The 21,604-nt window shown below is 42.0% G+C and overlaps 1 protein-coding gene and 1 pseudogene across 1 annotated transcript in view; one reads left to right on the top strand and one right to left on the bottom strand.

Annotated features, from left to right (window-relative positions):
• The window catches only part of Hmga2 (high mobility group AT-hook 2), a 114,256-nt gene that overhangs the window by 10,319 nt on the left and 82,333 nt on the right, over positions 1–21,604 (top strand). Inside the window, exon 3 of the mRNA XM_055625830.1 lies at positions 3,197–3,247. Within this exon, the coding sequence (XP_055481805.1) occupies positions 3,197–3,247 (51 nt within the window). The remainder of the gene's footprint in view (positions 1–3,196; positions 3,248–21,604) is intronic.
• On the bottom strand, positions 6,521–7,575 carry LOC129690476 (small ubiquitin-related modifier 2-like; annotated as a pseudogene).

Here is a 21,604-nt window from a genome sequence, read left to right as displayed (position 1 = left end):
ACACACACACACACACACACACACACACACACACACACACACACACAACTGGGAAAACCACAGCTTTCCAGTGTCTGAAGGTTCTGGTGCTACTCTGGTTTACCAGCTAAAACCCCAGCTTGTTTTGCAGCCTTTGTGCAGTTGCATCCCAGTGACTCGGTGGTGGCCTCCCAGATCGGGCCCACACAGAGCAGCCAGCATGTTTCTTCTAGATGTCATCTCAGAAGCGGGGTTCGGTTTACATGAGACACCAGCCTTTAAGACCAGGGGTGCAAGTGTACCTTTAACAAGTCAGAGTGATAATTGTGATCTTGTGCCCTGTGTTAATGGCACGAATTTTGTTTCTCAATGAGCTTTTTGTAAATGGGATACTCGTTTAAAAGTTATCTTCTTTGCAAGGTTTCTGCTCGCCCCTCTCCCTTTGAGAGCTCTGTTTTCCCGGACTTTCAAATGCAGGGAGACCCTTTTTAGAAAACTCCTTCTCTTCAGCAGATTTCAGATACAGCCGGGTCACACCATAGCCCCTCCGATGTAAGAATTATACAGAAATACCTGGTAGAGAATTGTTACCTTCAGGGTTAATAACAGCCTCCCTTCCACTCCAAGGACCACCCCAGTTCCCTTGAGAAAGGCTTCCTGTGTTTCATGTTCCTGTAATTCATTACTGGGCAAACTCTGCACTCCTACAGCTGCTTCCACAGATGAGCTCAAATGGCTGCTCTCTCCCAGGGGGCTGTAAGGTTTTACTACTCACTGTATACCGGGCAGGCATTTCTTCAGAGGTTTCTTCTAAAGGAGACAAGTTGAATATACTGGAATATTTTTACCTTGACTCAACTGCCTGTGGGATTGGACTAACTTGAAAGAAAATGTTGCCCTAAGCCTTCTATCCTGTTAGGTATGAAAAAAACATTTTTTTTAAAAAAAGATTTATTTATTATTTATACAACATTCTACCTGCACACCAGATCTTACTATAGATGGTTATGAGCCACCATGTGGTTGCTGGAAATTGAACTCAGGACCTTTGGAAGAACAGCAAGTATTCTTAACCTCTGAGCCATCTCTTCAGCCCCCTGAACATCTTGTTTAGGGTAGGCACTTTCAAGTGCCTTGATGCCCCCTCAAAGCAGGGCTTACATTCACTTGACTGAGAAATCAAATTAAGGCTTCCAGAGACCTGTCCCAAGTCACAAAGCTAGAATAGCTGAGAAGGGTCTTGAACACTAAGCTTTATAAAGCATGATACCTTCATCCCTCCAGGGCAAAATGTGGAAAGGTTTTGTGGTTTTCTGGGTGTCCCCAGCTTTCACTTACCTTAAAATCCATGCTCTCGTGACTAAAGATGAGGCAGAACACTAACTTTGACCACAAAGGAATCCTTCCTTGACCCTGAAAAAAAAAAAATCAAGATGCAATTGTCAGAACCAAACCTGAAAGCTAAAGAGCCTGAGAGCTACTGAATTTCTGTTAATTTGCAGAAATGAGCTAAGTCATTGGCTCTGATAAGAGAGCCCTCTCGAGCACTGCTAGGAGGGCAGCAGCAGTCTAGGAAGTCAAGCAGAGCTGGGGTTGAATCTCAGGTCCATCACTCATAGGCATCATGATTGATCTAACTAGCATTTACTCACTCGTCAGCAAAATAAGTGAAATAATGATGCTCCTGTTACAGGGCTGCCCTGAGGATTAAAGTAGCATGTGCACCTAACTTAAACCAGAGTATGTTAAATGTTTAGTAACTCGGAGTTGATGTTATAATCATACAGAGCTGGTCCTCATTACAGTCCTGGATCAACCCATGGGTGGACAGCAATGCCAGGTATCAGTCTTCAGATTGCCTACCATCTATCTGTCTTGTCTGTCTTTCTGTCTATCTGTAATCTAACTATGTATCTATCTATCATCTTGTCATTTATATTAATCTGTTTTTATTAGGTAAGTTGAAGGATGGAAGGGCTGTTTTATTTGGCAGTACAAGCCTGTAATATCTCATTTTATTATCACTGAATCAAGACCTACTGGCTTTTAATTCAGGTAAAAAAACTGAATTGCAAAAAACAAAACAAAAAAAAAAACAAACAAAAAACAAAAAAACCTGCTCTGATTCAGTCTGCCTAGATTTTTGCACTGAGGGGTCTTGGGATGATTGTGATACATGGAACAATATGTTCTCAGCTTCCTTTCATTCAGGAAAGTATAAACATGTACTTTTTATAGATGGTAGATGTGGTGTGTGAATATATGTTGGTGTATTGATGTGTTTAGAAAACTAAGTGAGGGTGACTAAAGCTAATTCATTACTTTATAAATCTTAAAATTGGAATCAAAATAGAAATAACCCGTATCAGAAAAATCTGTGCAGTATAGCAGTGAAACTCTTAAGATAACAGGAAATGGATTCATGTCAATCACATGTTGAATGTGGAATTATTGTTAATAATCCCCACTTTAAATTAATAATTATTTTTATGCAGCCATGATTTAAATCTCTGGGATTTAATCAAATCATTGGTGGTTTTTGCTGGTGTTTTTATTCTCTCTCTTTCTCTTCTTCCCTCCCTCTCATCCTCCCTCCCCCTCTTCCCTCTCCTTTACTCTTTCTGCTTTAGGTAACTGATTGACAGGTAATAGTTTTGGGCATAAAACAGGAAATTAGCCACTCAGAAGTTGGCAGATGTTTATTGATTCACATTAAAGTGTTTATATATTATTTTTTTTACATTCAGACTTGCTTTCCTTAGTAATGCAGAGAGAACTGTTATTTAACATTAATATGCCGTTGTTAATTTTTGTAACTAGTTGCACAAGGAGAATCTTGATCATTGAAGGAATGTTCACTCTGTAAAATATTAATTTGCATAAATTATGGGATGTGGGAATATTTCTTTTGTATGATCAGAAACAAAGGCGAAATGGGTTTGACAAAAGCGTATTCATGCATTGCAGAGGAGGCCACTCCACAGGAGTCTTTTATGGTGAGGGCTTGCATGGGTACCTCTTTATATCATGCGGTGAACAGTGAGGAAGGACATCCCCTAAAGCCCACAGACGGTGAAGTGTACACAGAAAGAGGCTAAGACATACTTGATACCTCATCCGCAGGGCAGAATGTTCTAAATGGAAAGGCATTCTTCGGCACAACATTTGTAAACAATGCCAGGTAGGAGACTACATCACGTCCTTTTCTGTTTTGCAGAAAGCAGAGACCATTGGAGAAAAACGGCCTAGAGGCAGACCCAGGAAATGGGTGAGTAACCGGATATAATTTCCATTCATAAGAGGCAAAGAATGTCTTTGAAAATAAAATGAAAACAAAAGGGTTATTTCATGAATGACGTGAATTGGTAACTTCTGGCTTGATGAATCTCTTTGGAAGACTGAGCCATGTGACTTATGATCACTTCTTACCATTTGGTAAGAGGAATTAACAGCTTTTTTTTCCCCCAGGAGGTAACACTTTCCTTCTATCTCTTTCCACACCAAAGGAGACTCCATTCTTCCTGTAAAGATGATATGTTTATGGGTTGAGTAACTAGAGTTAAAGGCATCATGAGCCCTAAGAAGCTGACTACAACGGTGATAAAATTCAGACGAAACGTGAATGAGATAATTAAAAAAAAAAAATCTTTCTCTTTGTAGTTTCCTCTCTGGTTGTCTTTTGTACTAGCCTCATTTTCAAGGTAGTTGGTATGTATCATGTCGGTTTCTTCAGGAGACAGGTGTCATTTGCTGTGCTCCCAGCAAACCTTCATTATTATTCTACAGAGGGACAGCAGAGACATGGGTGCCAGGCACAGTGCCCACGTTCTCCTGGAATGTCTTTCCTAATGGCGTCTCCAGGGCAAAGAAAGCTGTTTCTCAAGAAAGTGGCAGGCTTGGTCTGGCCCCAGCCTGTCTAGGTGGCTCCCTCTCTTCTGAAGGCTCTTCCCTGGTTTGTTCCCACCCCTCCGCCTTTTAATGTCTCTTTCCTGTCCTTCAGGGTTGTGTTTCCCTTGTTAGTTTGCTGTTCCTTTCTCCTCAAGTTCTACATCACTTTCTATTTATACTTCGGTGTTGCCTTTCATTTAATTTATTCATCTTGTATTCCCCCTTCTCCCCCCGCCCCCGCTCCACATGTGTTAGGATTAGATTTCTTAGTGCAAGGAAATAGGGATGATCTTTAGATTAAAAACATCTTAGGGTTGCAGTGTAACTAAAGTAAATGCGTTTTATTTAGCCTGTTCTCCAATAAGTGAATTCTCTCCAAACCTTATCTGCATGACCATCCCTCAGTCTATGCCCCATTATCTCAAGCCATGAGATCACAGTGCGCCCTAGACTGCCTCCTTCCCTCCACAATGCTCAGGACTTAAAACCTTTTACTCCACTGTGGAAAATCCTTCACACACACACCCATCTCTATGCCTAACCGCCCCCTCCAAATATATAAAGCAATTGCTTTCGATTTCATTCACAATAAGCCTTCAAATATTCGAGGACAATTAACACAACCCACTTGTTCTCTTTTCTGGTATGACTATCTCTCCTGCATAAAGGAACATTCTTATTATTCGTTTCCGATCGTATTTGTTTTTGTTTGTTTGTTTTTAATCTTCTGAAATGTGTTGCCCAGAGCCAAGTGTCACATTCCAGGTGCGGGTTGTATAAATAGTGGGGTTTTTACCTCTCTTGTAAATATAGTTATCTGTTGCTGCTTAACTTCCCAGCAACACACTTGTTTGCATAAACAACTCTTTCATCAAGCCTATCTGTTCTTTGGATCAAGAGGATGGATAGCGCAGAGCAGGAAGGCTCTACATCCAGGGGTTAGAACCCTCCAAGAAGACTCCCTGCATTAGTGACACCTCTAAAACTCTAGGCCTGGAATTTGGAAACTTCTAACAGCTCACGTGGTAGCCGAATGGTCTCTAGTCTGATGGCGTCAGCTTTCTTATCTGCACTCAGGGTTCAGTAACCGGGAAGGAGCCACAGACTTGCTCCTGGAAATGAGAAAGTTGAAGTGCTTTTCCACCATGGTGAGCACAGCACTGAGTATGTTGCTATGCAAACAAACTAACTACAGGCCTGCTATTTCCTAAGCCTCCAGACCCTGAAAGCATACCCTGTCCCCTTGATGAAAGAGCAAGAAAGACCTGTGTACTTTTCCTAATAGTCAGTAGGAATTCTTTGAGATCATAGGGTTAGTAAGACTACAGGGAAATAAATTATGAGATGATAAAAGTTAACCAGCCATTTGCTTTTTATACCCACCACCTTTGAGGCACCTGCTAAGGTTCTCAAGTTAACCTCCACAGGTCGTAGTCTTGTCTGCTTTTCTCAGAAACTTTCTGTGGCCCCAGATTTGGTTGGTAAATTGATGACAGCTCACCCAGTGCTTCAGAACCCCACAGTTTATACCCACTCCTTTGGTGGCTCACACAGCTGTTTCTACCAAATACAGAGCACTTAAAGTGTCTGTATAATTTTTTTTTTCCTTAAGGGGTTCTTGTTTATTTGGAGGGCGCCTGGGTTTTACACATCTGATCTTCATGCTGTGTAAGAAAGGTGCTTGGGAGGCATCAGCCACGGAGACCCTGGCTTCCTGGAAACAGCTGTGGGACCCCCATTGACTTACCTGACTTCTAATTTTTATTGGCTGTGAGAATGGAAAATTTTAGTCCCTGATTTGGTCTCGGAAGAAGAGTCGCTCTCCTTAGGAGAGGAAATGGTGTATTTTTTCTAGACAGCGTGTTTCCTCTTTGCCTGTATATCTTCTGTTGGTGACTGCGCAATCAGTCACAGCGCAGCATTCTGTCCAGTGGCATTATTGGCTGGGAAGTTTGTATGGAGAAATAAATCACTGTGTTTTCCATAGGAAACGGGCTTGTGCTTCATGCTAAGTACGATTCTTTCCAACAGTGCATTCACTGATTGCCTTGAGTTGGAGATGTATGTTTGAACTGACTGGATTTGTTTGGTATTTGGTTTAGAGGCCAAATCGTTCTCTTTATTCTTGCAGGTTGTTTTAAAGTTCTTTTGCTTAAAAAATGTCCTTTAAAATTTCTTTTTAAACAAAAGTTTATTTAAACAACAAGATGCTTGACTGGAAGGGAACTCAAGGACCTATTCTTTTTCCAGTGTAATTTACCTCTGCTTAAGACAGATTGCCCTTCATGTAACATCTACATAAAGAAAAGTTACAAAAACTTGTCTTTGGTTTCACAGTGATAAGGAAAAGCCTTAAAATTCTTCAAGTAAATGAGGTATGCAGGGAGTTTTACGTTGTTGCACTTTTTTATTAAATCAATGACAGCAAAGTAACTTACTGGATTATTAAGGTAAGAGCGGGAAGCAAGCAAGCAAGCACAGTTTCTTGCGCCCACACAACAGTTACTTTGTGTCTAATCAAGGAATAGGGAAGGGAAATGAATGAATAGAGAAAACTACACCGTAGCAGTCAGGAAACACATCGAAGCTAATTGAGAATGTATTCTTGTCAACAACCAAATTTCTGGGGTAAAGTAGCAGTTCCCTTTTTTTTTTAGCAGACACCTCTTGTCTGCTGCTGGAACGCATCAACCACATGTTCAGCTTCCATTTCCAGCTGTGCAGGTGTGTCTGCTTCATTGATGGCCTCCCATCTAACCGGAATCTCATCTGCCTCATTGACAAACCCTGCTGTTCCCAATAGGCTTTCATTGGTTTAATAGCGGTGTTTGCTCCTTAATCTTAACCCGCACCTCAGAATGGCCCCGCCCACCACTTTCAAATTAATGTGACCGTTGTTCTCAAGCTTGACTCCTTCCTGGGGTTTCTCATCAACCACGACAAATATAGTCTCCTCAGCTGCTGATTCACAAAAGAGGCGGCAGGTTTTACTCACCCTGTCTTACTAATCTAACAGATCCCTGTGACCTGCCTGGAAAAGATCGCTGAGAGTAACTGGGATCAGTAGTTGGGTATTTAGTCAAGAGTTGGTTCACCAAAAATATGTAGATCTGAAGATGACATGGCATCTGTCCTGCCCCTTAGAAGAAATGAGGGATTAGTGTGTCCAGAGATCCCGTGAGCATCTTAATGAGAGAGGGTTAGGGATACTGCTACGTCCGTCCGCTGCCTCCTTTGGTCCATTCTCCTCAATTGGAGTTTTCTGAATTTTCACCCTCTGTACATGTAAGAGGTGAGAGTTTTTTTTTTTTTTAAAAAAAAAAAAAAAGGAGAAAGAATGGAACCTAAATTCCTTCATAGCTAAGAGCCAAAGATCAGGATTCAAGGTGGTTGGAGTTCCAAGTTTTGTCCCACCCACCACTCAACTAACTGTATCATCTTGAACAAGGTACATGATCATCCCATGGCCCCATTTTTCATCTGGAAACGGTGTAATTCCCAGAATGCTTGTGAGTGTTAGGAGGGAAAATGTGCGCAAAGGCTCTGTAAAACTCCTAACACGTAGCACTTGGTAAATGTTAGAGATTATGCGTAACTCCATTGTACGCCTTCCCCTTAACACCAGCTACACCCTGCACTTTAATTACCCATAGCCACTGGTGGGTATGCGTGAAGTAACGCGAGAACCACACACCACGTTGACCGCATCCTTTTCACGGTACCATTTCTTCAGTGTGTCTCTGTTGCGTATCATTGAGTTTAAGAATGGCCTGCCAGTGATATTGAAGTGGGTCTCATGTCTGTTCACAGGAGCGGGAAATTTTATATTGAAGCTAAAAGCCTTTTTTCTTTATAGGAGACGTTTGGTGCTGTGTCTTATTTAATTTTAAAAAGCACCTTTTAGTGCTGTTTACCTTACTACGTACTTAGAGAAACTCAGTGGTTCTCAGAACCTCAGTATCATTCTGTTGGTTAGTCAGCCCTCCTACCTGCTGCGTTTAGATAGTGTCTGCATTTCTCCACTTTGCCTGGAAAAAGGAGATCATCTCATTTTCTGTACAGGGACAGATAATGTTCGGCAAACCTCTGCGAGTGTGGGGCTCAGGCTCAGTAGCACAGCAAAACAGTAAAGACGCTCACTTCACTCACAAACATGCCATCCAGAGAGCTTCTGGGAGATAAGAAGGAAGAGCCTAGATACAAGGAGTAAGTGGGTGAGGCCAAGCAGTGCCCTTAAGTGGTCTGGTTTTAGAACATTTTCAAGCAAGAAAAATACACTTTGGTAGAAATTAATACTTTTTTCTCTCAAAAGGAAAATATTATTCTGGAGGTCATGGAATTGACCCAGAAACTGACCCAAGAACCGGGTGCTGACTGTAGGAGGCCTCTAGAAAGTTGCCGACAGTCCCAGCTGTTTCCTTGGCTGTTGATTTTCTTTATTTGGCAATGGGGTGTGCGCAGGATGTTAAGTTAAAAATATACATTTCCATTTCACCTCCTCCCAGGGGCACCTCTATTTAAAAAGGCTTGTGATAGACAGGAAAGTGATGTAATTTTGTTTGTTAGTCATGCATACGAAGAGTCTAGATAGTCAAGAAGGGCTTTTTTTTTTTTTTTTTTGCCTTTCCTGCTTGTAGCACTATAGAGATGATTTGAGAACCCAGCAGATGCTAACTCAGAATAAATTTGGATCTCATCAGACTGATTAAAACTGTTTTCTTTCAAGGATTCTAAGCCTCCATGCGCTGAAGAATCTGGAAATCTACCTGAAAGTAAAGAATTTGCTTTCCATTTCCATTTCTTTCCTCTCCAGACATATGTTCCCCTTTGAAAAACTTGTACCCACTGTAACTTAGCCCTTGGCTTGTTCACAATGAAATGCAACTTCAGTATTTAGGAAGATACCCAGTAATGCAGAGTGCAGATAATTTTAAGTTTGTAGTAGGAGGGGGAGAAACAACCTTGGTACAACATCAAACAAAATAAAACAGAATAGAATCTGTAAAAGCAAGGCCATTTTCCCTTAAGAACTTGCAATAATAACCTGCTTTAAAAAGAAGAAGAACTTCCATAGCGCCCAGCTATTGCACAAGAAAATTCCATATCTTACAACAGAGACAGTTACACACCCACACTTACTGCCGCTCTACTTAAGATTGCAAGGAGAGGGAACCAGCCTTCATGTCCATCAACAGATGAGTAGGAAATGGAAATGTGCTGCATTTACACAACGGAATATTATTTAGTTGAAAAGAAAAACAACGCCGTAGAATTGGCAGGGATATGGATGGGTTTGGAAAGCATAACATTCAGTGAGGTGACCCAAACTCAGAAAGAAAACCATACTCAGATTCTCTCTCATGAGAACATACTCATGTTCTCTCTCATACTCAGACCCTAGCCTGTAATGCAGAGAGTACGTGTAAACAGGTGAAAGTGCGGGCATAGTCTAAGGTTTAGAAAGAAGACCAAGCTACTGGGTGATGGAGATGGAGAAATGTTGTAGGCAAAAGAGCGTATGAGTCACGAAAGAGGCTCTAAAGCTAATATTTTAATATCATTTCAACTCTGGAATAGTTTTTTTTCTCTTGTGTTGGAGAAGTGAATAAAAATGCAATTGATAATAAGGTGTAATATTCCAGGTGAAGTTCCATGGCTTCAGGATGGCCATTCTCAAAGTATGGGTGTTCACCAAGATGGACAGTGTTTCAAAGAGGGACAGTGTTTGAATGGCAATTTTCATCTAACTATTCCACATTTTATTCCCGAGTTTGTTACAACAAAATGATTTTCTTTAGTTTAAAAAACTACCACAGTACCATCGGCGAAGCAAATATATTTTTCACATACTTAGTAATTAAAATGCAAAAGTGTCATGGTTGAGCATGGTGGCACAGGCCTTTAAGTCCAGCACTTGGGAAGCAAGGGCAGGCAGATCTCCATGATTTCCAGTCCAGCCAGGGCTACGTAGGGAGAGGCTATCTTAAGAAAAAAGAAAAAGTTGCCATATTGATTTTATTTATACACTATGGTCGCTTTCACTGTTTTGTGTAGAGCCCTGTGTAACATAACACACACACACACACACACACTCAAACTTTAACATTTTATAGCCTTAAATCAAACCTCCTTTCTGTACTTCAGGCTGAAATAAGGACCGCTGCACTCTGTGATCTAAATTCCTTTGGGCAGGTTGCTTTATTTATTTATGCATTTTCTCATACTTAAGGACCTTGTAGAAACATTGTCTGTGAGTAATGAGTGCCATGCATTACTATTATTAGCTGTAAGACATAAAATCCCCTGTTAATAGAGCCAGCTCTATCAGCCGGGGACAGGTGACTTGAGCCTGATGATGATGGAGCCTTTGGGCCCTTCCTCTGCCTTCCCTATTGTCACCCTTTGGCGTCTCACTATTAGCACCTCCACAAGATGAGAGCAAGAACAGGGGCCAACTCTGGTAAAAGGCTTGGTGGGAAGAAGCCCGGAAATCATGCCCAACAGAAGGTCTTCAGATTATCTGAGTGTACTGTGTCCCAAACACCATCTGCAGGAAGAGCTGAACGCAGCCATGGCAATGAAGTTTGTTTCACGCACAGCATTTATCTGTTCTCATAAGAAATAGGATTGTGCAGCTTAGATAGGAAGCCTCTTTTCAGGATTCTACAGCGAACACAATCACCCTTTCGTGACTATTTCCTTAACATGGATCAGTAACTACATGTCACACTAGATCTAAGGCATCTTAAATTCAAAGACATCTGTCACTACACTAGATTTGGGTTGCGGAATAACAATTCTTTAAATTCAGGCAACATGAGATTGTCCTGTGATATCGAAATGGTCTTATTTGGTTGTTACACAGTTACAGAGCTTTCATGCTCTAATCATGTACTAATGTGTTTTTGTTTTGTTTTTTTGGTTTTGTTTTGTTTTTTTGATTTAGTTTTTTGAGACAGCATTTCTCTTTTTAGCCATGTCTATCCTGGAACTCACTTTGTAGATCGGGCTAGCCTCAAACTCAGAGGTCCACCTGTCTCTTTTTCCAAGTGCTGGGATTAAAGGCATGCACCACCACCACAACCTGATGTGTGTATGAAGACGACCTAAAGTGGGTGTCTAAAAGAGGTCCACTACTACAGTGTTTTCAGTGACCTCACCCAGAAAAACGGAGCTTGAACACAGTGAGCTCTGTAAGCAGCACTGAGCTAGAGGCTGCTAAAATTTGTCTTTGTTCTTTCATTTGCCTGCTTATCTTCTGCTTGGAAGTACCTTTAATTCCCAGGGCTCCAACTCAAAGACTCTGGGATTGTGTGATTTTTGTTTTTGTTTTTGTCCAAACATTTTGTTAATGTCTTCTTATAGTAGTATGGTTTCAAACATGTGCCAAGTCCTGGGGAGGTAAGAACCGACAAAGGAGATGGGAGATGGCTTAGCCCGGGGAAAAGGAAACCCATAATTTTAATGGCCCTCTCTTTATGCATAATGTATGAACTGCTGGTATGGCGGTGGGCTAGTGCTGTATTTTCCCACTGTCACCACAGCAGGTATTCAGACAGCAACAAATGTGTGCAATTTGATTTGTCAAAACACGACACATTTCATCTAGCTAATATAGGCATTCACAGTCCGTTCCAAGGTCTATGGAGAAAAAAGGGGAATTAGAAAGGACAGGATAATTCTACTTAGATATCACTTCAATATGCCTTCATCTCCGAATTTGTGTTTGCTGGGTCCGATTTCTGTTTATGAAGCTACATCTTTAATTACCAGGTCTTAAGGAAGCCTAATTGTGTGCTTTGAGTATGTCTGAATAGTCATACCCTTTGTACTTAAAGATGAGCTCATTGCAGGTCAGAGGCAGATCGTATTTATCTTCTGACCCTTAGCGATGGAGACAGGAGAGAACTGAGCAGAGTCGGCCTGGGTTAGACTAGTGTAGACTTTGTGGGGTCAGATACCCACTTTAGAAAGGCCAGCCTCTCACTGTCACCTGCCCCCAGGCCTGTGCCTGCAGAAAAAGCTTATCAAAAAGTTGTTCAACAAGCATCTTTGCATTACACCGTAGTTCTTGATTTTAGTTCTTGATTTTAGTTTCAGGCCTGTAGTGTTTAACTAATATTTAGTGACAAGAATGCAGTTTTTCTTTGGTATACAGAAACTTTATGTTATAAAGCAAGCTCTTTGAATATTTGCTTCCCAGTAGTGAATGTAGAATGAAATCTCATTCTTTGGCTTTTCTTTTTCTTTCTCATTTTTTTTTTAAACCTGATAGTTTATGTTTTTAAAGAAATTATACAAGGTTTAGGCACACAACCTGTAGTCTTCAAATGCTAACCCATGCCTTGATGCTTAATCCATTGTTGGTACCTCTATTTCATAGCCCCCCCCCCAAAGAATTTTGACTGCTTCGCCTCATGTTACTGCCTCCATCTCTTCACTTCTGGAAATGGTATTCCGCTTTCAAAAATAGATATGAGCACAGTCTCTTGAAAAGACTTTTTGACCCAATTTTGGGTCACTCCTCAAATAGAAGAACTTGCTGTTGATTTAAACCTCACAAAATAGTTTTCCAAGGTAGTTCCTCGTGTTGACAGAAACTCATTCTAATGCCCTGTTTGTGTTCCATTCCCTTGCCCTTGCGTTTTACTACTGCTACGAAAATAAAGAAAAAGGAGAAAAATCAGTCAACAATGCTTTTTAAAAAAAACCTTTCATGGGTGTCTTGCAGAATTTACATTGACCCAGGGAGGCAGTGGTCATTACTTGTGGTAGAGGTCAGCTGGGACCATTCTTAAAAGTTAGCTGCTCTGCAGATAAGCAAATCTGGCTGTTATCCACTTGCACCGTGGAAGGATCTTAAGGGTCCTTAGTATTTAGAGCATTAATTCATGCTAGGTTTGTTTGTCTCATACAGTTTTCTGGTGCCTATGATAAAACAAATGACTTTGTGCATCGCTGGGTTCATAGGAGGCTCAGTGCACACAGGCTGTGTAGACTTGAGAGAGTCTGCGTACATAGACACAGTGTGAGGAATTCTCTTGTGGCTTTCTTCCTTATGCTTTCTATTGTGATGGTAAGACACCACGACCAAAATCGAATTGGGGAGGAAAGGGCTTATTTCTACTTACAGCTTGCAGTCCATCACTCGGGAAGTCAGGCAGAAACTCCGAGCAGAAACTGAAGTGGAGACTGTGGAGGAGTGCTGCTTTCTGTCATGTTCCTCGTGGCTTGCTCAGCCTGCTGCCTTACACCATCCAGGACCACAAGCCCAGGGGTAGCACCACACACTGTGAGTTAGGCCAGCCCACATCAGTCACTAAGAAAATGCCCCCAAAAGTTTGCACACAGGCCAGTCTAGTAGGGGCGTTTTCTCATTAGAGATTCCGTGTTCTCAGATAACTCTAGCTTATGTCAGACATCGGGACCAAAACTCTTCTACAGACTGACATTTTGCCAGGGATTATTATATCATGCATTCAAAATGATAATTAACTATCCAGGAAGTTACTACATTAAAGTACACATGGAGACCGTCTTCCGAGATGCTGACATCCAAAAATACGCACTAAGCAAGCATAGGTTTTCAACGTATGTGAAGTTTTAGGAGTTTTGTGGCTTTTTTTTTTTTAATTTAACCAGTTATTCCAGGCCTAAGAAAATTTCCACATTCCTTCCGGTCATAATGTTATCTTTAGGAGGAAATAGCAATGTGTTCCTGAAAAATGCCATCTAGAAATGAAATTTCATGAGGGTCCCAACCACACTGTACGAGTCTAACCACCTTTCCATACAATCAACCCAAATTCTCCTTATATGATTTTTAGCCCGTTTCCTTCCATTTCAGGGTAGGGCAACCTATACATTCTTGTGTGTGTGTTTGTTACCTCTGTATATAGGTTCCAGCGATCAAACTCAGAGTACCACACTTGCTTATCAAGCATGTCCGTTCACTGAGTGCTGGCCCCTTCAAAGTTGTATATGCCTTTTGTACAACCTAACCAGGCTGCAGTTGAGTCTAGCCCCTTCTGTTTGCTAATCTTAGGCTACTGTCACATTTCTGAACCTAAGCTGCTTCTTCTGGGACCTGAAATTGTCGACACCTTTGTAGTTTTAGCTAATGTGCCTACTCCCCAAGGAATACTCAAAATGGTGTTGCTTGTGTCATTATTGTTAGAAACTGTGAGAATGCATCAAGTCCCTTTTTCTTTTTCTGTAGCATTCCAGACATTTATGAGTCTTGTTTTTCTAATTAACTGATGCGGCTCTCAGTTAAGCTAGAGGGAACACTGCACTTGAAATGAAAATTTTATCTGCCTAGCTTCTGAATTAGTGAGTGTCTAGCTTTATGATTTGAACAGATTACTCACATCTTATGTGGCGATAACAGTTGTCCCTTCTGTGTCTCCCTGCATGGGTTGTGATCAGAATAAGGTAAGAAGAAAACTTACAACTCACAGAGAACGCAAAATCATAAAGAGATGGCAGTAAGTCTCAGCAATTAAAACAATAATTCACAACAGGAGGATGGACTTGATCTGGACACACATGTAGATTTTAAAACTTTGCTCAAGCTCTTCAGCCTCATCCTTGTCTTCCACAGAAGGTATTTGTTTTACGTGTGTGGGTGTTTTGCCTATATGTGTGTCTGTGCACTGCTTGTGAGCCTGGTACCTCCAGAGGCTGGAAGAGGGCATCAGGTCCCCTGGACTGGAGTTGTGAGCCATCCTGTGGGTGCTAGAAATCAGACTCAGGTCCTCTGTAAGAACAGCCAGTGCTCTTAACTGCTGACCCACCTCACTAGCCCCCTCCATTGAACTTCTGAGGCATTAACTCTTAGTCCATTTTCACCTGTTTTTGTTGTTGGATGGTTAAAGTTCTAACATCGAAGGTGCTATTTTTATGGAGTTGGGTGATGTTTAGAAAGAACCAAGTGAGGTAAGTGGGAATGAAGAGGCAGAGAGATGAGGAGTGAACGTGCCAAGAAGGCTTGTAGGGCTTCCCCTTTATGACAGCAACTGCCAAGCTCTATCTAAAAGAACATGAGGTCAAAGCATACAGGAAGAAGAAGGACGCTTTACTTGGTCCACTAACGGTTGTTTAGAGTAAAAGTGACTAGACAGTTGTAGGGGCTCCAGACAGCAAAGAGTATAGCCATGTCTGCAGAGGTCTACTCTAAGTGGGAAGGTTGGGAGGAAGGTTGATCTGCTGAGTAGAAGAACGGTGGCAAAACTGAGTCCTTCAACTGAACCACACAGACTTAAACTGGGGAGAAAAGGACAGAGAGTGAGCATTCTAACACTCTGGACTTTTACACATGCTATTTTATATATTTTAAATCAATTAAATATACAGCCAGGGTTCACAAAACAGGCGCCCTTCCTGTGTGTATTTTTTTGGTCTTGTTGCCTCAACTCAGTTTCACTTCCCATTAATTTCGACCCTGAACATACATACATCTGGGTGTTCTAAAGAGAATTTGGCTCAGTGTCCTTGCAGGTTGCGTTGCCATATTCCTGTATCCTAGAAGAACCGCCTATCGGGGGGAGCTGTCCTTAAGAGAGTTGGGAAGGCTGTTCTCCCGAGGGCTTTTAAATCCATGGTTGCCCATGACCTTAGCCATTGAATCATTTAATTGTTTCTGGCCTCCCAAGCCAGTGATTCGGAGCAGGCAGGGTGGTATGGTGATGTTATGTCTGGGGCCTGAGCCTGTATCCTCACCACACATGGGGCCCACCCTTCCTGCTCTGGGCAGTTCAATTCACACTGCTTGGCACATAGTGAGCACTCAATAAATTGAGTTGTTTTTCTGTCTCTTTGGGAATATGAAGTAGAAACTTTCAAATCTGAGAACTCCCCCCGGAGCCTTAGGTTCCCGGACTGAAATTCACCGATGAAGCTGAGGCAAACGAGTGTGGATGTAGTTCCAGTCAGTCAACCCAGGAAGGGTCATTGCCCTGGCTTTCTAACTGGGCTGGCTGGGGTCAAGCATCTTCATGAGGTTTTTGTCAGGATGAACGAGTTGTAATTTAGTGTAGCATTTCTAAGCTGCCTGTGCTGTCATGGTAGTTGAAGATACTTTCTGTGGAGGTAGCTGAGGGGGTCTCCCTTCTAAGACCTCCAGTGGTTTGCCTGTAGTGTTTGTGTTTTGTCCACCTCTAACCCTCACCCCCCCCACACACACAAAGGCCAGTAGAAAAGGCCTCTCCATCCCTCCAGGTTCCTAGATGAGGAAGGCATTGAATCAGAAGAAAACCTTTTGATAGCCTTACCTGTACATATTTGTTAAAATAAAGTGGCATTCTTGTTCCTTCTTTTGTCCCCTCTCTTTATTCCAAAATCCAACTGGCTATCCTTGCCCTCCTCAGCTAACTGGAGACTCACATGCAGTTGTGAGAAACGCCTTGTGTATTCTCTCTAGTTCCCTTCCCTGGTGACTTCTTCTTGCTCCCGCTTTCCTTGCAGCTCTGGGGATCAGCCTCTGCTACTGAACAGTGCTCTGGCCCATACACACTAGTTACACTAGCTCAACTAGGATGCTGCTGTTAACCAAAGCTACCATCACACTCCGGGTTCCCAGTTTTACATGTAACTATCTGTGTGTCTGTGTAGAGACGAGGTTACAAACAGTTTTTATCACACGTATAGGTTCTGAAATCTGTCATCAGAAGTATTAGTCTTCTTTTAAGACAGTTGCTCGAGAATTTTCAGCTTACCCCGTGATGACAGACAGGGAGACACGTCATGTCTTTTAAGTATTCCAGAGCGTTGCCTGGCGGTAGAAGCATTCGCAGAGGGCTTCTGGCCTGCGTTTCCTACCTGTGGCTGGAAGGGTGCCCCGTCAGAGTCCCTTGTTATGAATAACTGGCGAGGCCAAGCAGAACCAGAGGTGGGCTTGGCACGCAGCTTCTGACTTGCCCCGCATAACCTGTACTTTACTGCACTGAGAGTCCTGCCAATTTGAGAGGCCAAGAAGGGGAGCTGGCATAGGAGTGCACCGCACCTGCCTTTCTTGAGGCCACACACACCATGCCTGGTTGAGTACCTGTTTGTCTCTTGGGATGTGTTCAAATATGTCTTCAGAGCACTGAAGTTGTGGGCAAATGCATTTATTCCCCTTCAGAAAGATAATAGACTATAAAAGGCCAGACACGTGCACAGCATGGACAGAGCCTTGGGTTTGATCGCCAGCCCTGGGCACCAAATAAACAAATATGTAAATGAATGAGTAAGAATTAAACCAGAAGTTCTGTTTGTTTTGCATAGACCTTTTGTATGTCCACAAGGGCAGATATTCGCTGCGCAAACTGTTGTGTTCATTTTACTTTGGTCACCAATCCCAGTCTCTAGTGCACGGCAGTAAAACCTCGTCACCATGACGCTGTTAGGAATACCCACCGCCAGATAATGCTACCAGGGCAGGAGGTCCTCCAGCTAAAAACAGATATGTAAATAAACAACGAAGAAAAAAATGGCAAACATCTCTCTTAGCATAAACACACATATGCATGCTTCTTTTTGTACCCGCGCGCGCGCGCGCGCGCGCGCGCGCACACACACACACACACACACACACACACCAGAGCCAGGGCAAAACCTGGTGAAGGCCTGACTCTGGCTAAGTATCTTCACTCTGAGAAAAACTAGATTCAAAAACTAGGTCACGCCTGAGGTCTCAGCAGTTAGATGACAGTGATCATATTTGACCAATGAACCGACTCTTAAGAATGATTCCTTAGAGAATATGTCGTTGCATTTGGGTCCAGTGCCCTGTTGGAGCCTAAATCCCCACTCTGCGCTGTCCTGCAAGAGTGACATTCCTCTCTTTGGGCTGATACTTCACCTACTGGCACTTCAAAAGAAAATATTTCTTAATTACAAATGATGCGCTATTTTTTGAAAAATCTTACTTAAATAGGAGCTCGCTTTTGAATTAGCCAGAGACATTTTCAGAGAATCTTGGGACTGTAGGAAAACAAACAAACAAACAAAAAAAACCCAAAACCAACCAACCAACCAACCAAACAAACAAACAAAAAAAACAAAAGCAAAACCAGCGTTGTAAAGAACAGAAATGATAAGAGAGTACAGGGCCGGATGCTGTCATTCCTACGGCAGGTTTCTCTGGTTCTTACCTAGCTCACGTCAGTGTGTGCAGACTGCTGGTGTGGACATGGCTAGTGGCAGGTGAAGATGCAGCTGTGTTCCTGTGTCCTGCTGTCTGTCACGGATCCCGCATGGTGCCAAAACTTGAACCGTGAAAGCGTTAAAATGCTGCTCTGATTGGTGCTCACCCTCCCCATAGATGAGCCTGGACTTGGTCTGTAGCTTATGGAGTCCCAGCCTTTCATGTTGCACAGGTGACAAAGCCAAAGCAGAGAGCAATTAAGTGTCCAGCTCCAGGTCACAAGCCTCGTTATCCCAACAGGAACCAGGTTTCCTGACTTCCAATGCATTGCTTTCCCCTCTAATGAATGGCTTCATCTGCTGGCTTAACTTTCCTCCGTTTCCCATTTGTAATGTTGGTGCACTCATTCTTCCTCTCCCCACCCCCTCGTCCTGTATTAGGTTTTCCAAGGGTTGATGTAACAAAGTACCACATGCCTGGATGCCTTCACACAATAGAAACTTACTCTCTCGCATTTCTGGCAAGTAGAAATTGTACATCTGGGTATTTACAGGGTCACGCTGCTCTCCCAGAAAGCCAGTCTGACATGTTCTCTCTGTCTCTGTGTGTGCCTCTTTCTGTCCCCCCACTGTGTGTGTGTGCGTGCATGTGTGTGTCTATCTGTATGTCTCTCTCTCTGTCTGTCTCTCTCTCTTTGTTTCTCCTGTTTGTGACAAGATCTCACTTGGTCACCCAGGCTGGCCTTCAATTCCCAGTGATCCTCCTATTTGGCCTCCCTAGTGCTGGGATAACAGGTGTGAGGCATTATACTCTGGAAGTTTCTAGGTGAGAATCATCTCCATCATTAATGCTTGTTGGCTTTTAAGTAACCACTCTGTAATATGTTGCGACGGGACGTCCTTCAGGAATGTGTCTAGAGAATTTTATTTTTTTCTTTTTTAAGGGTACCTGGCCATATTTGAGTAGGGCACTAATAACCACATCTTAACTTGACTATGTATACAGAGACCATATTTCCATATAAAGATTCACGTAGAAGAGGCAAAGCGGGTTAGAATTTCAACTAATCTTTGTAGGGATGCAGTTTAACCTGTAACAGGTCTTCTCAGCTTCGAGCTCATTTTAGAGTAAGGCAGGTATCTATAACACATGAGGAAAATGTACAAGGGTTTTTGTTAAATTTAAAGCACCGTGGCCAACATTTGCAGTTTGTTACAAGAGCACACTGGAAAGATTTACAGGCTCTTTGGGGTGTGATTTTTGGGTTAATTCTTTCCTTTGAACTGTCTGTTGAGCCCAGTGTTTTAAAAGCAGGGGACGAATAGCATCTACTTTCTATTTTTAATAAAGCTTGTAAGCTTTTGCGTTCTTTAAAAGATACCTAAATATGATAGTATGGAATGTATTGGTTTCAACTTTCTTTCTCACTTGTTTTCATATGCTAAGCCTCTGGTTAGGACAAAAGGCAGAATTTCAGGTTGTTGTTTGCTTGCTTCTCTAGTCAAAAAGTGCAGAACAAAATGTTTGCATGAAATATTTAATGGTCAAAGACTACAGATTTTAATAAGCATTAAAAATAAAGAAATCCTACCTACTCACCACTCTCAACTGTACTCAACCCTTTGAACTTCACTGGTTGGGTACAATTCTTTGTGCTCATAATTATCCTCTTTGATATTATGTAATTAGTTTAGGAAGAAATGTATATATATATGTGTGTGTACGTGTATGTGTGTGTATATAAATATATATATATATATATATATTATATATACAAACCTTAATTTGAATCTTTTAAAAATATTTTAAGACTAGGAGTAAATTGCCGTCTTTTTTTCCCCCACTAACTTTTATATATGTGATTCTAATATCCCCTTAAATTAATGTGGTTTAGCTTCAACCATACCCTTACCATAAGGCTAGCCCCCGTTTCCTATAATCTTACAGGCTTAGGAGAACAATATTTTCCCTTCTGTCATCTTGATAATTACGTGTGCTGTGCTCAGTGGTGGCCTATTAACTCACATGAATACTGTGGGCTTGCAAAATAGCTTCAGATTTCCATACTCTGGAACTGTGAGAATTTTCTGTAATGGTGCTTTAGCAATAATGATGGAGATGCAGGCATTTCCTGGGGATTAATGACCAGCTGGGAAGAACCAGTGGCCCTTGGCTCTGCCTCCCAGCCAGCCATTAATTCCAAGGAAATGTCTTTTGCTGAGGTCGTTATTGCTATTATAAGCTTAAAATGGAAAAACATAACAGACATATGAGTTATTTTTACGGTTTGATGCTGTGTCCAATAGTATGTACCAAGTCAAGAAACTGAATGTGTGTACACACAAGCATAAGCCGGCCATTTGACTCATCCCCCGGCAATCTATGTGCTGTATGACTGATTTTATGGTCCTCAGCCATTCTTTCTCACAAAGAGAAAAAAGAAAGAGAGGAGGGAAAGAAGGAAGGAAGGAAGCAGTTTGGTTTGGTAATTCCTGCCTTGGTCTGAGGTTTGAAAGTATTGTATCTAGTGATCTGTTTACACTTTTTCGTTGTTGTTGTTTTGTTTTCTTCTGCAAGTAAAACCTAGGTTTCACATGTGATTTGAAGGGAGTAAGACATTATTTTCTGTTTTTTGCTTTTGTTTTTTTGTTGTTTTTTGTTTTGTTTTGTTTTGTTTTGGTTTGGTTTTTTTGGAGGTGATTATTTTTTGCTAGAATAACACCTTCCAAGAATGAAAAGGATCGGGGACAGCAGCACCCACCCCATTGTAACCTTTCTGAGCCTCTTCGATCTTCCTCTGATATTTAACAGGCATCCTTATGCTTATAACTTTACATGTTGAATCCACAAGGGAGTAATATACAGCCTAGTAATTCAACATTCCAGGGGGTGAAAGAAGAGTATTAAGTATTGTAGTGAGGGGGAGCCTTTAATGCAGAGCCACTGGAAGACCTAGCCTGAGTCAGAATGTTGGCCTCATGCTCCACTGTGGTTCTTCTAAGAAGCTGGCTCTGTGTATCTACTTTAATTACCCACCATGCCGTGTTATTTGAATCTAGATTACTTAAGGCCTCTGTAGAAATATTCATTAAGGTCATAACAAGGAGGATCTTCACAGCCCTAGAATATTGGCACCCTTGATCTTAGGAAGAAGGGTGAATTCCATTGCCGAGGTTTCACACTGGGGACCATTTTAAATCTCTTCCCTGGTCAGCGATTCTACATGTATGAAGCATCAGCTACAGGCTAGACTTCCTGAAAGACTTAAAAAAACAAACCACAGGACACAGGTTGCACTAAAAAAGCACAAGTGAAGCTTTAAGTGTTCAGCCCTTAGGTCCCCTTCCCTCCTCGGTTTCCCCCATCAGCCTCAGCCTCTAGCAGCCATCTTACCACAAAACTTTTTCTAATGTGAATGCAGAAATCGTGTGCTCAGTTCACCTACAAATGTTTCTGATTCCCCTAAAACAGGTGTACACTAATGCCTTGCTCACAGCAGTACTCATTTTCTGCTGCCATGGTCATTTTGGAGCGTGTCTTATATTTGAAGCCTTCCTTGGATTGTGTGTGTGTGTGTGTGTGTGTGTGTGTGTGTGTGTGTGTGTGTGT

The sequence above is a fragment of the Psammomys obesus genome, unplaced genomic scaffold (genome assembly GCF_907164565.1).
Source record: "Psammomys obesus unplaced genomic scaffold, mPsaObe1.curated_primary_1811, whole genome shotgun sequence".
NCBI classification, from domain to species: Eukaryota; Metazoa; Chordata; class Mammalia; order Rodentia; family Muridae; genus Psammomys; species Psammomys obesus.
This window is presented reverse-complemented; position numbering and strand designations above follow the sequence as displayed.